This window comes from Stigmatopora nigra, chromosome 2 (assembly GCF_051989575.1).
Source record: "Stigmatopora nigra isolate UIUO_SnigA chromosome 2, RoL_Snig_1.1, whole genome shotgun sequence".
Lineage (NCBI taxonomy): Eukaryota > Metazoa > Chordata > Actinopteri > Syngnathiformes > Syngnathidae > Stigmatopora > Stigmatopora nigra.
In genome coordinates this window covers 2,564,344-2,577,711 of record NC_135509.1, presented here as the reverse complement: position 1 = coordinate 2,577,711, position 13,368 = coordinate 2,564,344, and the positions used below count along the sequence as shown (strand labels likewise).

The 13,368-nt window shown below is 39.7% G+C and overlaps 2 protein-coding genes and 1 long non-coding RNA gene across 4 annotated transcripts; 1 reads left to right on the top strand and 2 right to left on the bottom strand.

Moving 5' to 3' along the window:
* Positions 1 to 526: 526 nt before the first annotated feature.
* LOC144193291 (uncharacterized) lies at positions 527 to 4,379 on the bottom strand. 2 transcript variants are annotated; one of them, XR_013325722.1, is made up of 7 exons: positions 4,195 to 4,379; positions 3,596 to 3,744; positions 3,323 to 3,416; positions 1,234 to 1,737; positions 992 to 1,084; positions 771 to 916; positions 527 to 694 (listed from the first exon to the last, which is right to left on the bottom strand). It is a non-coding gene; the product is annotated as an uncharacterized LOC144193291 (long non-coding RNA). The 2 variants fall into 2 exon arrangements; XR_013325723.1 differs by having other exon boundaries at positions 1,439 to 1,737.
* Positions 4,380 to 4,678: 299 nt separating this feature from the next.
* On the bottom strand, positions 4,679 to 10,594 carry LOC144192314 (methylmalonate-semialdehyde/malonate-semialdehyde dehydrogenase [acylating], mitochondrial-like). The gene is made up of 12 exons (XM_077711380.1): positions 10,447 to 10,594; positions 10,228 to 10,269; positions 9,807 to 9,881; positions 9,411 to 9,572; positions 9,257 to 9,335; positions 7,297 to 7,599; positions 7,101 to 7,222; positions 6,427 to 6,616; positions 6,176 to 6,357; positions 5,458 to 5,637; positions 5,288 to 5,386; positions 4,679 to 5,218 (listed from the first exon to the last, which is right to left on the bottom strand). The coding sequence occupies exons 1-12, from the start codon at positions 10,480 to 10,482 to the stop codon at positions 5,114 to 5,116; spliced, it is 1,575 nt and encodes a 524-aa protein (XP_077567506.1). The 5' UTR covers positions 10,483 to 10,594; the 3' UTR covers positions 4,679 to 5,113.
* On the top strand, positions 10,169 to 12,653 carry LOC144192330 (sterile alpha motif domain-containing protein 15-like). The gene is made up of 4 exons (XM_077711381.1): positions 10,169 to 10,276; positions 10,909 to 11,104; positions 11,218 to 11,316; positions 12,192 to 12,653. The coding sequence occupies exons 2-4, from the start codon at positions 10,937 to 10,939 to the stop codon at positions 12,363 to 12,365; spliced, it is 441 nt and encodes a 146-aa protein (XP_077567507.1). The 5' UTR covers positions 10,169 to 10,276; positions 10,909 to 10,936; the 3' UTR covers positions 12,366 to 12,653.
* Positions 12,654 to 13,368: the final 715 nt, after the last annotated feature.

Sequence of the window (13,368 nt, the reverse complement as noted above, 5' to 3'; positions counted from 1 at the left end):
AATGTTTATTTCTCCAACCTTTTTTTAAAATATTTATGCCTCCAGCTTTTAAAGAAAATATTTGCTGAATATATATTCCCCTGATTTTTGGATATCCTCCCAGCTTTTTTGTTCAATTTTTTTTATTCTGTTCATTCCCCCAGCTTTTTTTGTTCAATTTTTTTTCCTAAGTGTTTGTTCCCCTAAATTTTTTGACTAAGTGTTTTTCCCCCAGCTAGATAAAAAATATTCTAAGTGTTTTTGTTCATTTTTTTTCTAAGTGTTTATTTTCCTTTTTTTTTGTTCATTTTTTTTCTAAGTGTTTATTTTCCTTTTTTTTGTTCTTTTTTTTTTTCTAAGTGTTTATTTTCCTTTTTTTTGTTCTTTTTTTTTTTCTAAGTGTTTATTTTCCTTTTTTTTTTTTTTCTAAGTGTTTTTTTTATTTAATTTTTCTAAGTGTTTTTTCCAAATTTAAAATGTTTACTTGTAAATAAAATATTTTAACTTTGATTATGACTTGCATTTTTTTAAAGACAAAACACATGCATACATTTAAAAGCTTTTATTTTGAAAAACTTGAGTAAAATGAAGCAATTCCTCCAGTCACCAGCAGGAAAAACAGGAAATAAAAGCTCCAGCTTTTATTTTGAAAAAGTTTGTAGATTGGTTCCCGTTGGTGGTCCAGCATCGTAAAAAATCGAATCTTCTCCACCCTCTGGTGGAGAAGATTCGAAAATTGAAAAAGGGGGGTTAGTACACAGTTAGTTCAAAAAACAATGAGAAGGGCTCACCTTTTATTTTGAAAAAATGAAGTAGTTCCTCTTGTCACCAGCAGGAAATCCAGAAAATAAAAGCTCCAGCTTTTATTTTGAAAAAGTTTGTAGATTGGTTCCCGTCGATGGTCCAGCATCGTAAAAAATCGAATCTTCTCCACCCCCTGGTGGAGAAGATTCGAAAATTGAAAAAGGGGGGGTTAGTACAGTTAGTTCAAAAACCAATGAGAAGGGCTTACCTTTTATTTTGAAAAATGTCACTGGTTCACGTTGACCATCCAGCGGAGAAAAAAAATTAAGGCTTCTGAGCCTATCTGTTCAATGGTGGAATTCTGTAAAACAAGAAGGGGCCAATACATCAAGTTTAGGACAAAGTATGAACTTTTATTTTGAAAAATGCATAGATCAGTGTTGGCTATTACACAAACACCAATCTATGTTTTTTTCAAAATAAAAGGCAAGACCTTGCAAATATTTTTACCTGACTTTGGTGGAATTCTCCCAATTCAGGTAAAACCTCACTTGCAAATTGTTAAGTAAAAAATATATTCACAAGGCCTTACCTTTTATTTTGAAAAATGCATAGATCAGTGCTGGCTATTACACCAACACCAATCTATGCATTTTTTTCAAAATAAAAGGCAAGAACTTGCAATTTTTTTACTTAACCATTCACAAGGTTTTACCAGAATCAGGGAGATCTTTTATTTTGAAGAGTGCTGTAGCCTCCTGGGTGGAATTCTCCCAATTCAGGTAAAACCTCACTTGCAAATGGTTGAGTAAAAAATATATTCACAAGGTCTTACCTTTTATCTTGGAAAAAATGCATAGATCAGCACTGGATGTTACACCAGAATTAATCTACACATTTTTTTCAAAATAAAAGGCAAGATCTTGCAAATATATTTTTTACTCAACCATTTGCAAGTGAGGTTTTACCAGAATCAGGGGGAGTGGTGTAGTCCATCTTGACTTGGGTGGAATTCTGGAAACAAAAAAAAGATTTGCAAGGTCTCAACTTTTATCTTGAAAAAATGCATATGTCAGTGCTGGATGTTACACCAGAATCAATCTATGCATTTTTTTTTTTTTAAATAGAAGGTAAAACCTTGCAAATGGGCAAGTAAAAATACATTCGCAAGGAAGGTTTTACCAGAATTGGGGAAATCTTTTATCTTGAAAAATAAAAATAAAACATTTGGGGCCTACTACTTTTGCCTTGAGTTTTTCAGTCAATCATTTCAAATCTATTCGTTCTTAAAAAATAAATATCCTAAAAAGAAAAGTTATTTTACCATACGTTTAAATGAGTCAAAAATGACCCCTGCACTATGGTTGAATAAATGCCTCACTTAAATTTTGTCAAAACCACTTTTAAAACTAAAAGTTAAAAGATCCAAGCCCTCGGGTCTTTAAGAAAGTTAATGGGGTAAAAGTACATAATTGTTTTAATCTATCAAATATTAGCGGTTCCACTACATGGCAGATTATTTATTTAAATTTAGAAAAATGTGAAAAGTCACAAGTGGGAGCTACTCCTTCACTTGCCACTATAGTATTTATTTTAAAAATTAAATTCAATAGGGATAAACCTACATTAAATTTTTTCTTTACCGCAACATGTCTGGTCTACATTAACCATGATAATTGAGGGATTACTGTTTAGCCTTGAGGTCTTTAAGAAAGTTAAAGGGCTAAAATTATATAATTTATTTAAGTGCACAGTGCCACTACATGGCAGATTACTTTTTTTAAATTCAGAAAAATGTGAAAAGCTACTCCACTTGCCACTGTAGTATTTTTTTTAATTAAATTCAATAGGGATGACCCTACTTTAAATTTTTCCTTTATAGCAGCTATGTCTGTTCTACATTAACCACGATAATCGAGGTATTTAAGAAAGTTAAGGGGCTAAAATTATATTATTTATTTAAGTGCCTAGTGCCACTACATGGCATATTACTTTTTTTGAAATCAGAAAAATGTGAAAAGCCACATTGAAACTCAAGCGGAAGCTACCCCACTTGCTACAATAGTATTTTTTTATTTAAATTCAATTGGGTTGACCCTACTTTGCGGTTTTTCATTAACCTCGATAATCGAGGGATTACTGTTTAACCCTGAGGTCTTAAAGAAAGTTAAGGGGCTAAATTTATATTATTTATTTAAGTGCCTAGTGCCACTACATGGCATATTATTTTTTGGAAATCAGAAAAATGTGAAAAGCCACATTGAAACTCAAGCAGAAGCTACCCCACTTGCTACTATAGTATTTTTTTTAATTAAATTCAATTGGGTTGACCCTACTTTGCGGTTTTTCCATTTATCACGGTCCACATTAACCGCGATAATCGAGGGATTACTGTTAATTACTTTCGCATCCACTAATGCATTTGTGTGGGTCACTTATCCACAGACTTTTGCTATTAAAAAACCCAAAGTCATTTAGTGATTTCATTCAAAATTTGAATGCATCATGATGAAAAACGAGCCAATTGCGCAAATCCTTGAATGCTGAAAGCTGAAGTTTAAATATTAAACGGAGAAAATCGGAACTATTCAAAAAATACCCCCTTTGTTATGGCGTCGACCAGTTGATCCTTTCTGGTCGTTTCGGCCACATTCTTGATGTTTCCCAGTAGTCGGTGGTGCTCGTTGAAGGGACTGAAACACACAAAGGAATGATTAGTTTAAAAACAAAGAGCGATCGGTAACGCAATGCAGCCAATTTGTTTGCAAACATTTTGCAGTCATGGCTGCATCACGCTAACGGAGCATGCTACCGTCAACGATCGCTCTTAAGATGAGAACTGGGGCTTCGAAATCCCCAAACGACGACATACAACATGTGCAGCAACGTCTTGTCAGAAGTTTGTCAGCCATTCTTCGTCAAATCGTCAGCTCCGAGCAGCCCTGCAGTGCACGCCCGTGCAGTCTCAATCGCTATTTTGCGGTATGACATCGACTATTTGAACTCTAACCTCGGCCACGCCTATTAAACATAGACAAACACAAAATAGAAATTGTTTTCATAATAACGTGCATTAGTCAGTGTGTGTGTGTATGTAAAAGGTTATATTCCTAACTGCCGAAGGCAATATAACCTTTTACTGAAAAGTATGACTAAGTGTTTTATATAAATTAAAAAGTTTTTTTTTTCCTCTTTGTTCCATTTGTCAGACTACTTGGTTCAGTGATCAGCCAAAAGACGGCAGCAGGAATCGAACCCGGGTCTCCCAGACGGGAGTCCTGTGATCTAACCTCTGCGCCAACCAAGTGATTACACTTCGCAATCATTTCAGTGTCTTTCCAAGAAGTCCAAAGAAACAACTAAGAGAAAAAGTGTCACAACAAATACTGCTTCCTACAAACAACCCAGTGATCATATAAGTTAGCAAAAGCCATAATATAAATATAAAAAAGAAACATGAACGAGTCTTACCATGATGCTCGTCCCGAATCCTCAGTAACGGTTAGGCACTGGAGGTTTACATTTGTCTCACCATCTGTTTACCTTGTTGCTGATTGCTTAAAACGCCAAAATAGTTTGAAAATATAACTTATTTTTTTGCGGATTAACACAAATCAAGAGTATATACATCTTCCGTTCATACTACACGCCCATCAATAGTATCATGTGATCAGCTGACTACCAAAACAGCTGGGCGTGTCTCCCTAAATGAGGAAGAGCAGTAATCCCTCGAATATCGCGGATTACTTAGACCAGACATGGATAACCCTACTAGTAATGACCATATATATATATTATATATATACAAAATACCAAATATATAGATGGACGCATGGATTTACAATACAGTAATGTAATAAACTAACTTCAACAGTAAATGAATTAATAAAGAAACATGAAATATAATATAATACTGAATCCAGGCTGTCCAACGAGACAAAAAAGCAATAAAAAATGAATAAACCACTACATTTTATTGCCATTGAATGTCACTGTGTCTTGAACAGAATGTGGAAAGTATCTCACGCATATCGTGGGAGAAGTACACCTACATACATCGTGTTTTGACATGTGTGCGGTGCAGCTCTCGTCGGCGGAAGACGTCTTGTTGACTCCTCAGAGGTTCGTCTTGATATGCGATTGCTCCTGCAGGCTTAAGGTACCAAAGCAAACAGACTCAGAAAAGGATTACACGCATCGAACGGAATCTATGAGGAGCGAAAAGAGTTTCTTCATAGGAGGCGGCTGGATTTGGACTTTGTTTGCTTGCCAGCCTTTGACAAATCCCACCTACCAAATCAGTTTTCTACATTTAATGAAAAAGAGCCCTCCTCCGTTCCCGTGTCATGTTTTGTCTTAAGGCACAGTCAGTGAAGGCAGCGGAGGAGAATTAGCGTCCCATCGTCGGCATGGTGACGGCCGGGCTGGTGACGGTGGCGTCCTCGGCTTTCCACTGCGACGTTACCGTCTTGATCTGCGTGTAGAACTGGATGCCCTGTGAATACAGACCATGACTATTATTTTTGCACATATGAAAATGGACCATTTCTGAGACTTTACTGGCCTGTTTGCCATAGAAGTTGGTGTCTCCTCTGAAGGACCCTCTGGAGCCGGTGAAGGAGAACATAGGCAGGGGGACGGGAATGGGAACATTCACGCCAATCTGTGGAAAAAGCCCAATCATCAGATAGGGTTCCTTCTTGTCGTCCATTTTGAAATAAAGCAAAGTCCCACCTGTCCAACGTCCACTTCGTGCGTGTACTTGCGAGCCGTGGCTCCGTTGGATGTGAAGATGGCCGTGCCGTTGCCGTAAGGGTTATTGTTGATGGTGGCGATGGCGTCGTCCAGGTTGTCGGCCTCCAGAACCACTAACACGGGCCCGAAAATCTCCTCCCTGTAGCACGTCATGTCCGGCTGGAAACATAATTGAATGCCGTGAATAGAACTTATTTTTAACTCTAAGCGCTTTAAAGTTCAAACTTTTTAAGCTTTGGTGAAAGAAAGTAAAAAAAAAAAAAAGAAGTTTATCAGCTTCCTCGGGATATAAGCTCAGTGGGGGCAATGGTGGTGTGGGGCAAGACTTAACAGCTGTGGGAACACAGAGTACAATGCGGCGGAACGTTGGTTCTCTTTGAATAAATAGTTTACCCGCAGCAAAAGAAAGCTAATGTTCAATTGTTAGGATGGTTGTGTTGTGCTTTTCCAAATTTTATTACAACTGAAGCATGAGGATCCACTGTCAGGGATCCCAGTTTAAATGGGTTGTATGTCGCTCACGGTCATTTTTTTTTTGTTTAATGTGGGACCAATTTAATTTAATTTAGAATAAAATGAATGAATTAGATGAAAGGGGGGGCAAATATTTAAAAAGTCATCAGTAAAAAAATAAAATAAAATGCTAATTCAAAAGCTATGAGAAGTAAAGTGATAAAAACAAAATGTTTCTTCTCACCGTCACATTTCCCAAGATGGTGGGTCCCACAAAGTTGCCGTTTTCGTAACCCTTCACGTTGACGTTCCTGCCGTCCAGCAGCAGCTTGGCGCCCTCAGCCACGCCGCTCTGGATCAAAGACTCCACACGGACCTTGGCCTCGGGCGAGATGAGCGGGCCCACATCGGCGCCGGGCTGATCACCTGCGTGTTGTCGGTGGTTAAATCGACGAGGCTTAAACAAAAGGTGGCTAAGACGGACAGAGTGGTCACCTGCATTGACACGTAGCGATTTGGAGCGCTCTACCAGTTCCGGCAGCCACTCGCGAGACTCGCCCACAAAGATGGCGGTGGAGAGCGCCATGCAGCGCTGGCCCGCCGCTCCGAAAGCGGCGCCCACCAGCTGATTGATGGTATTCTCCTTATTGGCATCAGGCATCACCACACCGTGGTTTTTGGCACCCTGCAAAAATAAAAATCCCCAAAAAATTGAATTTTGACAAAATTGATATGTATCCCCCAATTCAAAATACACCAGTTTAAACATTTGCTCGATAATACAATTCATCCAAATGTCAAATCATGCCTATTAAAATAAAAAAAATGTATTTTAAAAGAAAACTAAAAATGCAAAAGCTGCAGAAAACTAGTCAATACAAGTTTTAGTCAATTCCTGGGGGTGGCAGTTATTGATTTTAAAACGTGATACACAACCAAAAAAGGAATCCCTTTTTAATGAATTTCTGTCTAAAATCTGATCTGCTCTCCCTTTAAAGTACTTTTAGGGCAATAACTACCAACTGAAGTAATGGGAAAAAAAAACATCTACTCCCAGTCGGGTGGGAATTTTTTTTTTTCAGTATTATCTGCGTAGACAATTACAAAAAGTATAGTTTAAGTGACTTTACCAACCAGTGACAAACAATAATAATAATAATGGCACATACCATGTTGGACTGCACCCTCTTCCCGTTCTTGGACCCCCTCTCGTAAATGTGCTCTCCCGCCTGGTTGGAGCCGACAAAACTAATGGCTTTGATGGCGGGATGGTCGCAGATGAAGTTGACAGCTGATTTTAAAAACACAGGCTTTAAACCCCGCCCCTTGAGCCGACGCCCATTTCCGATTACCGCAAATATTTACCCTCGTGCTGCCCGTGGATGATGTTCAGGGTTCCGTCGGGGGCGCCGGCGTCCTGCAGCATTTTGGCCAGCAGCATGGTGCACCCCGGCACGCGCTCCGACGGCTTCATCAGGTAGGTGTTGCCGCAAACCATGCCGATGGGGAACATCCACAGCGGGATCATGGCGGGGAAGTTGAAGGGCGCGATGCCGGCGCACACGCCGATGGGGAGGCGGTAGGTGTACGTGTCCATGTCCTTGGTGATGGACGGCAGTGTTTCGCCTAGCATCAAGGACGTGACGCTGCAGGCGTGCTCTACCACCTCTGCCGGAGGGAACAGAAAAAAATTCAGATTTAGCATTCAAGGTACTGTATTTTCTCGCATATTAGCCACATCCAAGTATTTTAAAATTGCCTTGAAATTGTTGAATTTTACAATTTCTCTAATATAAAACACCTCCTGATTGACAATTTTCACCTCCATATTAAATCATTTTAATATAAAATGGACTTTAGTTTTAACTCATTCATGGCAGCCTGGAGGCTTAAAAATTGAATTTTTCCCAAAAATAAATTATCATGGAAAAAAAGTTTTCCCATGAAAATAAATCACTTTTCCATATCTTGGAGTAACTTGAATTTCTAAAAATCTGCTTATTTTTATTTTTTAGTATGACATGAAAAAGAAAAATCAAAATCAATCTTTCCCCCAAAATCCAGTGACAAAAGACAGTGCCAACACTCCACAAACTAGTGAACAAAAAACTGCCTCCCACTGTCTGTGTGAAATGAAATGTATGAAAGTGAAAAAGGGGAAAAAGGGTGCGCCAGTAAATCCTAACCCTGACGTCGCACCTGCACATGCCGTCGCCTGCGTTCCTGCTGATAATGGGAAAAACCATTTGTTACTTTCTTGCCAAGCTCCGCGCCGAGCAACGATTTGGCCGGCCCATCTTAATTCCTCAACAGGACTGACGGAAAGGAGAAGCTGATTAATCGTCCATATTGATTTGGTGGCGAAAGCGGGCCAAAAAATATGTAAAGTAGGAAAAAACTGGCTAGAAAAGTGAAATCTTTGGAATACGACCATATTTTCTCACTATGAAAAGAAAAAATGTAAAATTATATGATTTTTAGGCAATTTAAAGGGTATGGCTTATACGCAGATGCGGTCAATATACAAGAAAATACACTAAGTAGCCTGAAAACCTTTGATATTTGACCATAAAAAAAAAAGGAAATTAATGTATCGTCCTAGCAACATTAGCTGACGCGGCGTATTACTGTGAAGGAGGCGGATTTCTGTTCCGGTCATCAGAAATAAAAAGAGAGCAAGACGGGGAAGGAGAACGTGAAATTGTGTTTTTATCGCGGCCCATTAAGCGGCCAGAAGCGATCAATCGCGAGACGACGCGCATAAAAAGCTCACTGGGACGCTTAGGAAGCCTAACGCCGCAATCCGCTGCGCAGCTGTCTTTACTGGAAAAACATCAATCCTTGAAGATGAATCGCGCCAGGAAGTCAAGAAAAACACTTGTCCCTAGAGGTTGGGGTTTGGGGGGGGGGGGGGGGGGGACTTTTAATTCATCAATAAGAGCTCATTTCCCTTTTCCCTTCCCATTTTGGCAATTTTGTCAATGGGCAAAGTGCCATTTAAATCGATGAAAATGCACTGGGTTATTTTTTTCTAGCTTGAAATTCAACAACAGGATTGTCGTGGCGCGTTTTGATTTCTTTCAATTCTCCGATAGCTCGAAGCGACTTTGTGTTTTATGGTTGCCAGTACCATCTGTTGGTTTGGCAATCACCTTAGCCAGCTTTTTTGATTGTTTCTATCGCTGTGTGAAATATGATATTGAGCCGAGTCCTTCATTTGCCCTTGTTTGGTCGTTCAATTCATTTGAATTGGGAGCTTATTTTCGACCCATTTATTGATATAAATATATTCACATTGGCTCTAATTTGGACACATTTTACTCACGCAATCCGCGGAATACGTCGCCCTCGGCATCTGCCAGAGTCTTCCCTTGTTCCAGTGTGATCATCTTGGCTAGCTCTTTCTGGAATAACAGGAGATGGAAACGGGTGAGCAAAATGTCAACAAAGCATATTTGCACATGCAAACGAGTTCTTACAATGTTGTCTTTGATGAGCTGCTGGTAGCGAAGGAAGATCTGCTGCCGGCTGAGGATGGACGTGTCCGACCAAGAGGCGAAAGCGCGGGAGCAGGAATCGGCGGCGGCCTGCATCTCCGTCTGGGTGGCTTTCGGGACGCGGCCTACCACCTCATTAGTGGCCTATGAGGGTGGCGCAAGGTCGGAGACTTACTGACTGCTATCGATGTAGGGAAGTCGTAACTACTAATGCATTAGCATTTACAACAACATATTTTTGGTGATCCTTTATAACATTGGACTTTAAGAGCAAGTGAAAGCTTGCCATGGCTTCAGATATCTTTTCACTTATTCCATCTCCCCAAAACTTACTTGGTTAATACAACAAAGTCGGCGTACACGTCTATAAATACTCACAGGGTTGTGAATGTCAAGCCATTCTGACGTGTTGGATTCCACAAACTTTCCGTCAACGAATAGCTTGGTGGTGGGCTATAAAGGGCACAAATGAAGTACTAGTGAATACTTAAGAAATATTATATTTTCTAGAAATGGCTCTAAAGTGGCTAAACCTGTTCTAATTTGCATAGAAATATGGTAATTTTCTTGAAAATGAAAGGTTAAGACCTGTACAGACATGACTACCCCCCACCTTTCAATTTAGCACTCTAATGATAAACTATAAGTTGAGCGGTATAAGTTGATGTTGATGTTGTTTTTTTAATGAAAAGTACTTGAGGGTGACGTAAAGTACTCTCGTCATGTGACGTTTACGTGTCGGGGAGTTTTAAAAGCCACATAGTACAATTTGGCATGTACTACTGCATGTACTACTTACCACCGACGAGTAGCACATACGTCCCAGCTTCACGGCGGGTGTCTGGAAGGTATTAAAACACATAAAAGTTAAAAATCTCTCCTTTTCTGGTCCATGTTATGCAACCGTATATACTCGAGCACACAGCAGTATCATGTGCTAATAGCTACCACTTAGCTGGCACTAGCTTCAACGGGCTAATGCAAAATCTGACACTTTAACGGTGTTTATATGCGTTACCTTCTTATTCAGCACGGAACGTAGTATTGCAGCCATTTTGGAAAGTAAGTTTAATCTTTTAGTCCTTTAGATGACCCACCACAGACGGCGAATTAGAAGCTGCACGTCTCTTACAAAATACAAGAGGTGGGGGCGGGTCTCCTGCAATCTGTAAACCAATAGGAGGGCTCGAATTAGCGCAAAAACTCACTCCGTGTTATATAGATCAATGAAATTCTCACTCGTTATTCGCTCCCATTTCCTTGTTAGGCGGGACATTTAATTCACCAACCAATCAAGCAAAGCTATTCAACATCCACCCTAAATACACCAAAGCTGATTGGTTGCTATCGTACCGTCACCCGGGTTAAACGCGCATCTTCCTCCAATCTTAAAAGAATGTATGCGTCAAAAAGATTCCAAAAAGTCCTAGCAACTAATTAAGAGACGTTTATTTAATCAAATCAACAACGATCTATTTAGGAACCACCAAAGCCTGCTGTGAAACAAAATGAGTGAATTAGACGAACAAGAAGAAGACGACGAGGCGATTTTAACACCCGAGTCGTCGACTGCCAGTTCCCATGGCAACCAAGATACGCGCAACATGGAGTTCCTGCAGTGGAGTTGTGATGATGTTGCGGGATGGATTGAATCCATAGGATTTCCACAGTACAAAGTAGGTTTGTATTTTAGTTGCCTGTCATCCACAATAAACTAAGTATGCACTTAAAAAAAACACAGTCATCCTATAATCATTGACGCACGGCCCTCCGGCACCCTCCATTTCAGAGATGCTTCTCTGAGAATTGTGTCACTGGCAGAAAGCTGATCTTTGTGGATTGCGTCCATATGCCAAGACTCGGAATCACAGACTTTAAAGACATGCAGGTAAGGGCATTTCCCCACATGGCTTAAAATACACTAAAGAGACTTCCAAACCAAGATGAAAGAAGATGAAAAGGTCTGGGCGCCACACATTGCCCAATGTATGCCATCTGTTTGTCAAACGCTTGCTCTTTATACGTGCCTTAATTTGAATTAATTAGCAGTGTAAGCATTGAACTCCATGGCTGACTCACACGCATTCATCGGCCACTTAATTAGGTTACACCTACACAATGGATTAATTCATTAATTACCCTTCTTGTCAAGATGCTCACCTAAACATTGGTAACAGCGCTCACAGTTTGTTGCACTCTGATGAGATTCAGCCTTACACAAGCCACATGCTTTTTATCCTTATACACTGCCCAAATGGAGTAAATGTCTATTGACGTCAATGGCAGTGAATGATGAAATTATTATCTTTGCCCCGGGTAACATGGGATAATAGTCTAGACAACAGGTAATATTATATTTAAAAAGTCTATTATACCTTAGGCCATTGCCCACATTGCCTATAGCAAAAAAACGTCCCTATGTCAATGCATAGCTATTTTGTATGAACTCTTAATACATTTGCTAATCAGTCTGTCACCCCACAATTGAGAAAAAAAACAAAAATAAAGCACAGGTACCCATCTGACATGACAATCAAATTAGCTCAGTGCGTCTGCGCCACTGCGTCAGCATCAAGGCGGAGGCAGGTGTAAACAGAAAATGAAGGAACTATTTTTCGCACGCTTATATAAAGCCACTCCTTCATCTTCCCCTCAAACGACGGCGGAGCCGAGACACACACAAAAAAAAAGTTTGCCACTCCCATCAAAGGACTCGCTCGGTCCCAACTTGAGTCTACTCACCTGCTGTGGGCCCCCCCGCAGGGCATAGCGGCACGTGTGCGTGAGCTGCTGGGCATCACCGAGGTCCTGTGGAGTCGCAGCATCGCCGATCCGCAACGGGACATCCAAGGTCTCTTCCTTGAGATGAAGAGTCGCACTGGGGTCAAGAGCGACCAGTTCACCGTGGAGCATCTTGTGGAAGACCTGCTCCATTGACAAAACAACAACACAGACTTTAGCTAGCACCATTGATTGATACATGAATTGACAAGTCATCAATGACCCAATAAACCCAGAATTTTTTTGATACCCCATAAAATGTTTACAGACAATTAACAATAAATCTGTGATTTCTGTAGTCCTGGGATGGCAATTTATGTTTGGTCAGAAACCAAAAACAAACATATGCTAAAGTAACAACAGTGGAGAAAAACAAGTTAAATAGACATCTGTTACCATAACAGTTTTTCAGCTAAGTATAATATTAAAAAAAAGTCAACATTTGTCGATTCTTTCCCTCCTGCTTTTCTCACGCTCACTGCTTCGAGGCATACATCCATGTTAATGCGATAATAATAATTATGTTAACGTCTGCAAACACGGGGGCGGAATAACACAATCTCATTATGTTAAATTTTTTGGGGAAAAATTGCCCAATTTCACAAAAGAGGATAATTTTCATTACCAATTTCTACTACTACTACCACTACTACTATTACTACCACTACTACTATTACTACCACTACTACTACTACCACTACTACTATTATTATTACTACCACTACTACTATTACTACCACTACTACTATTACTACGACTACTACTACTACTACCACCACTACTATTATTATTACTACCACTACTACTACTACCACTACTACTATTATTATTACTACCACTACTACTACTACTAGTAGTACTACTACTACTACTAGTAGTACTACTACTACTACTACTACTAGTACTACTACTACTACTAGTACTACTACTACTACTAGTACTACTACTACTACTAGTACTACTACTACCACTACTACTATTATTATTACTACCACTACTACTACTACCACTACTACTATTATTATTACTACCACTACTACTACTACTACTAGCACTACTACTACCACTACTACTACTAGTACTACTACTACCACTACTACTACTACCACTACTACAAAATGTCCAATCTGTTTGAATTGGACATTTTACCTGCGAGAAT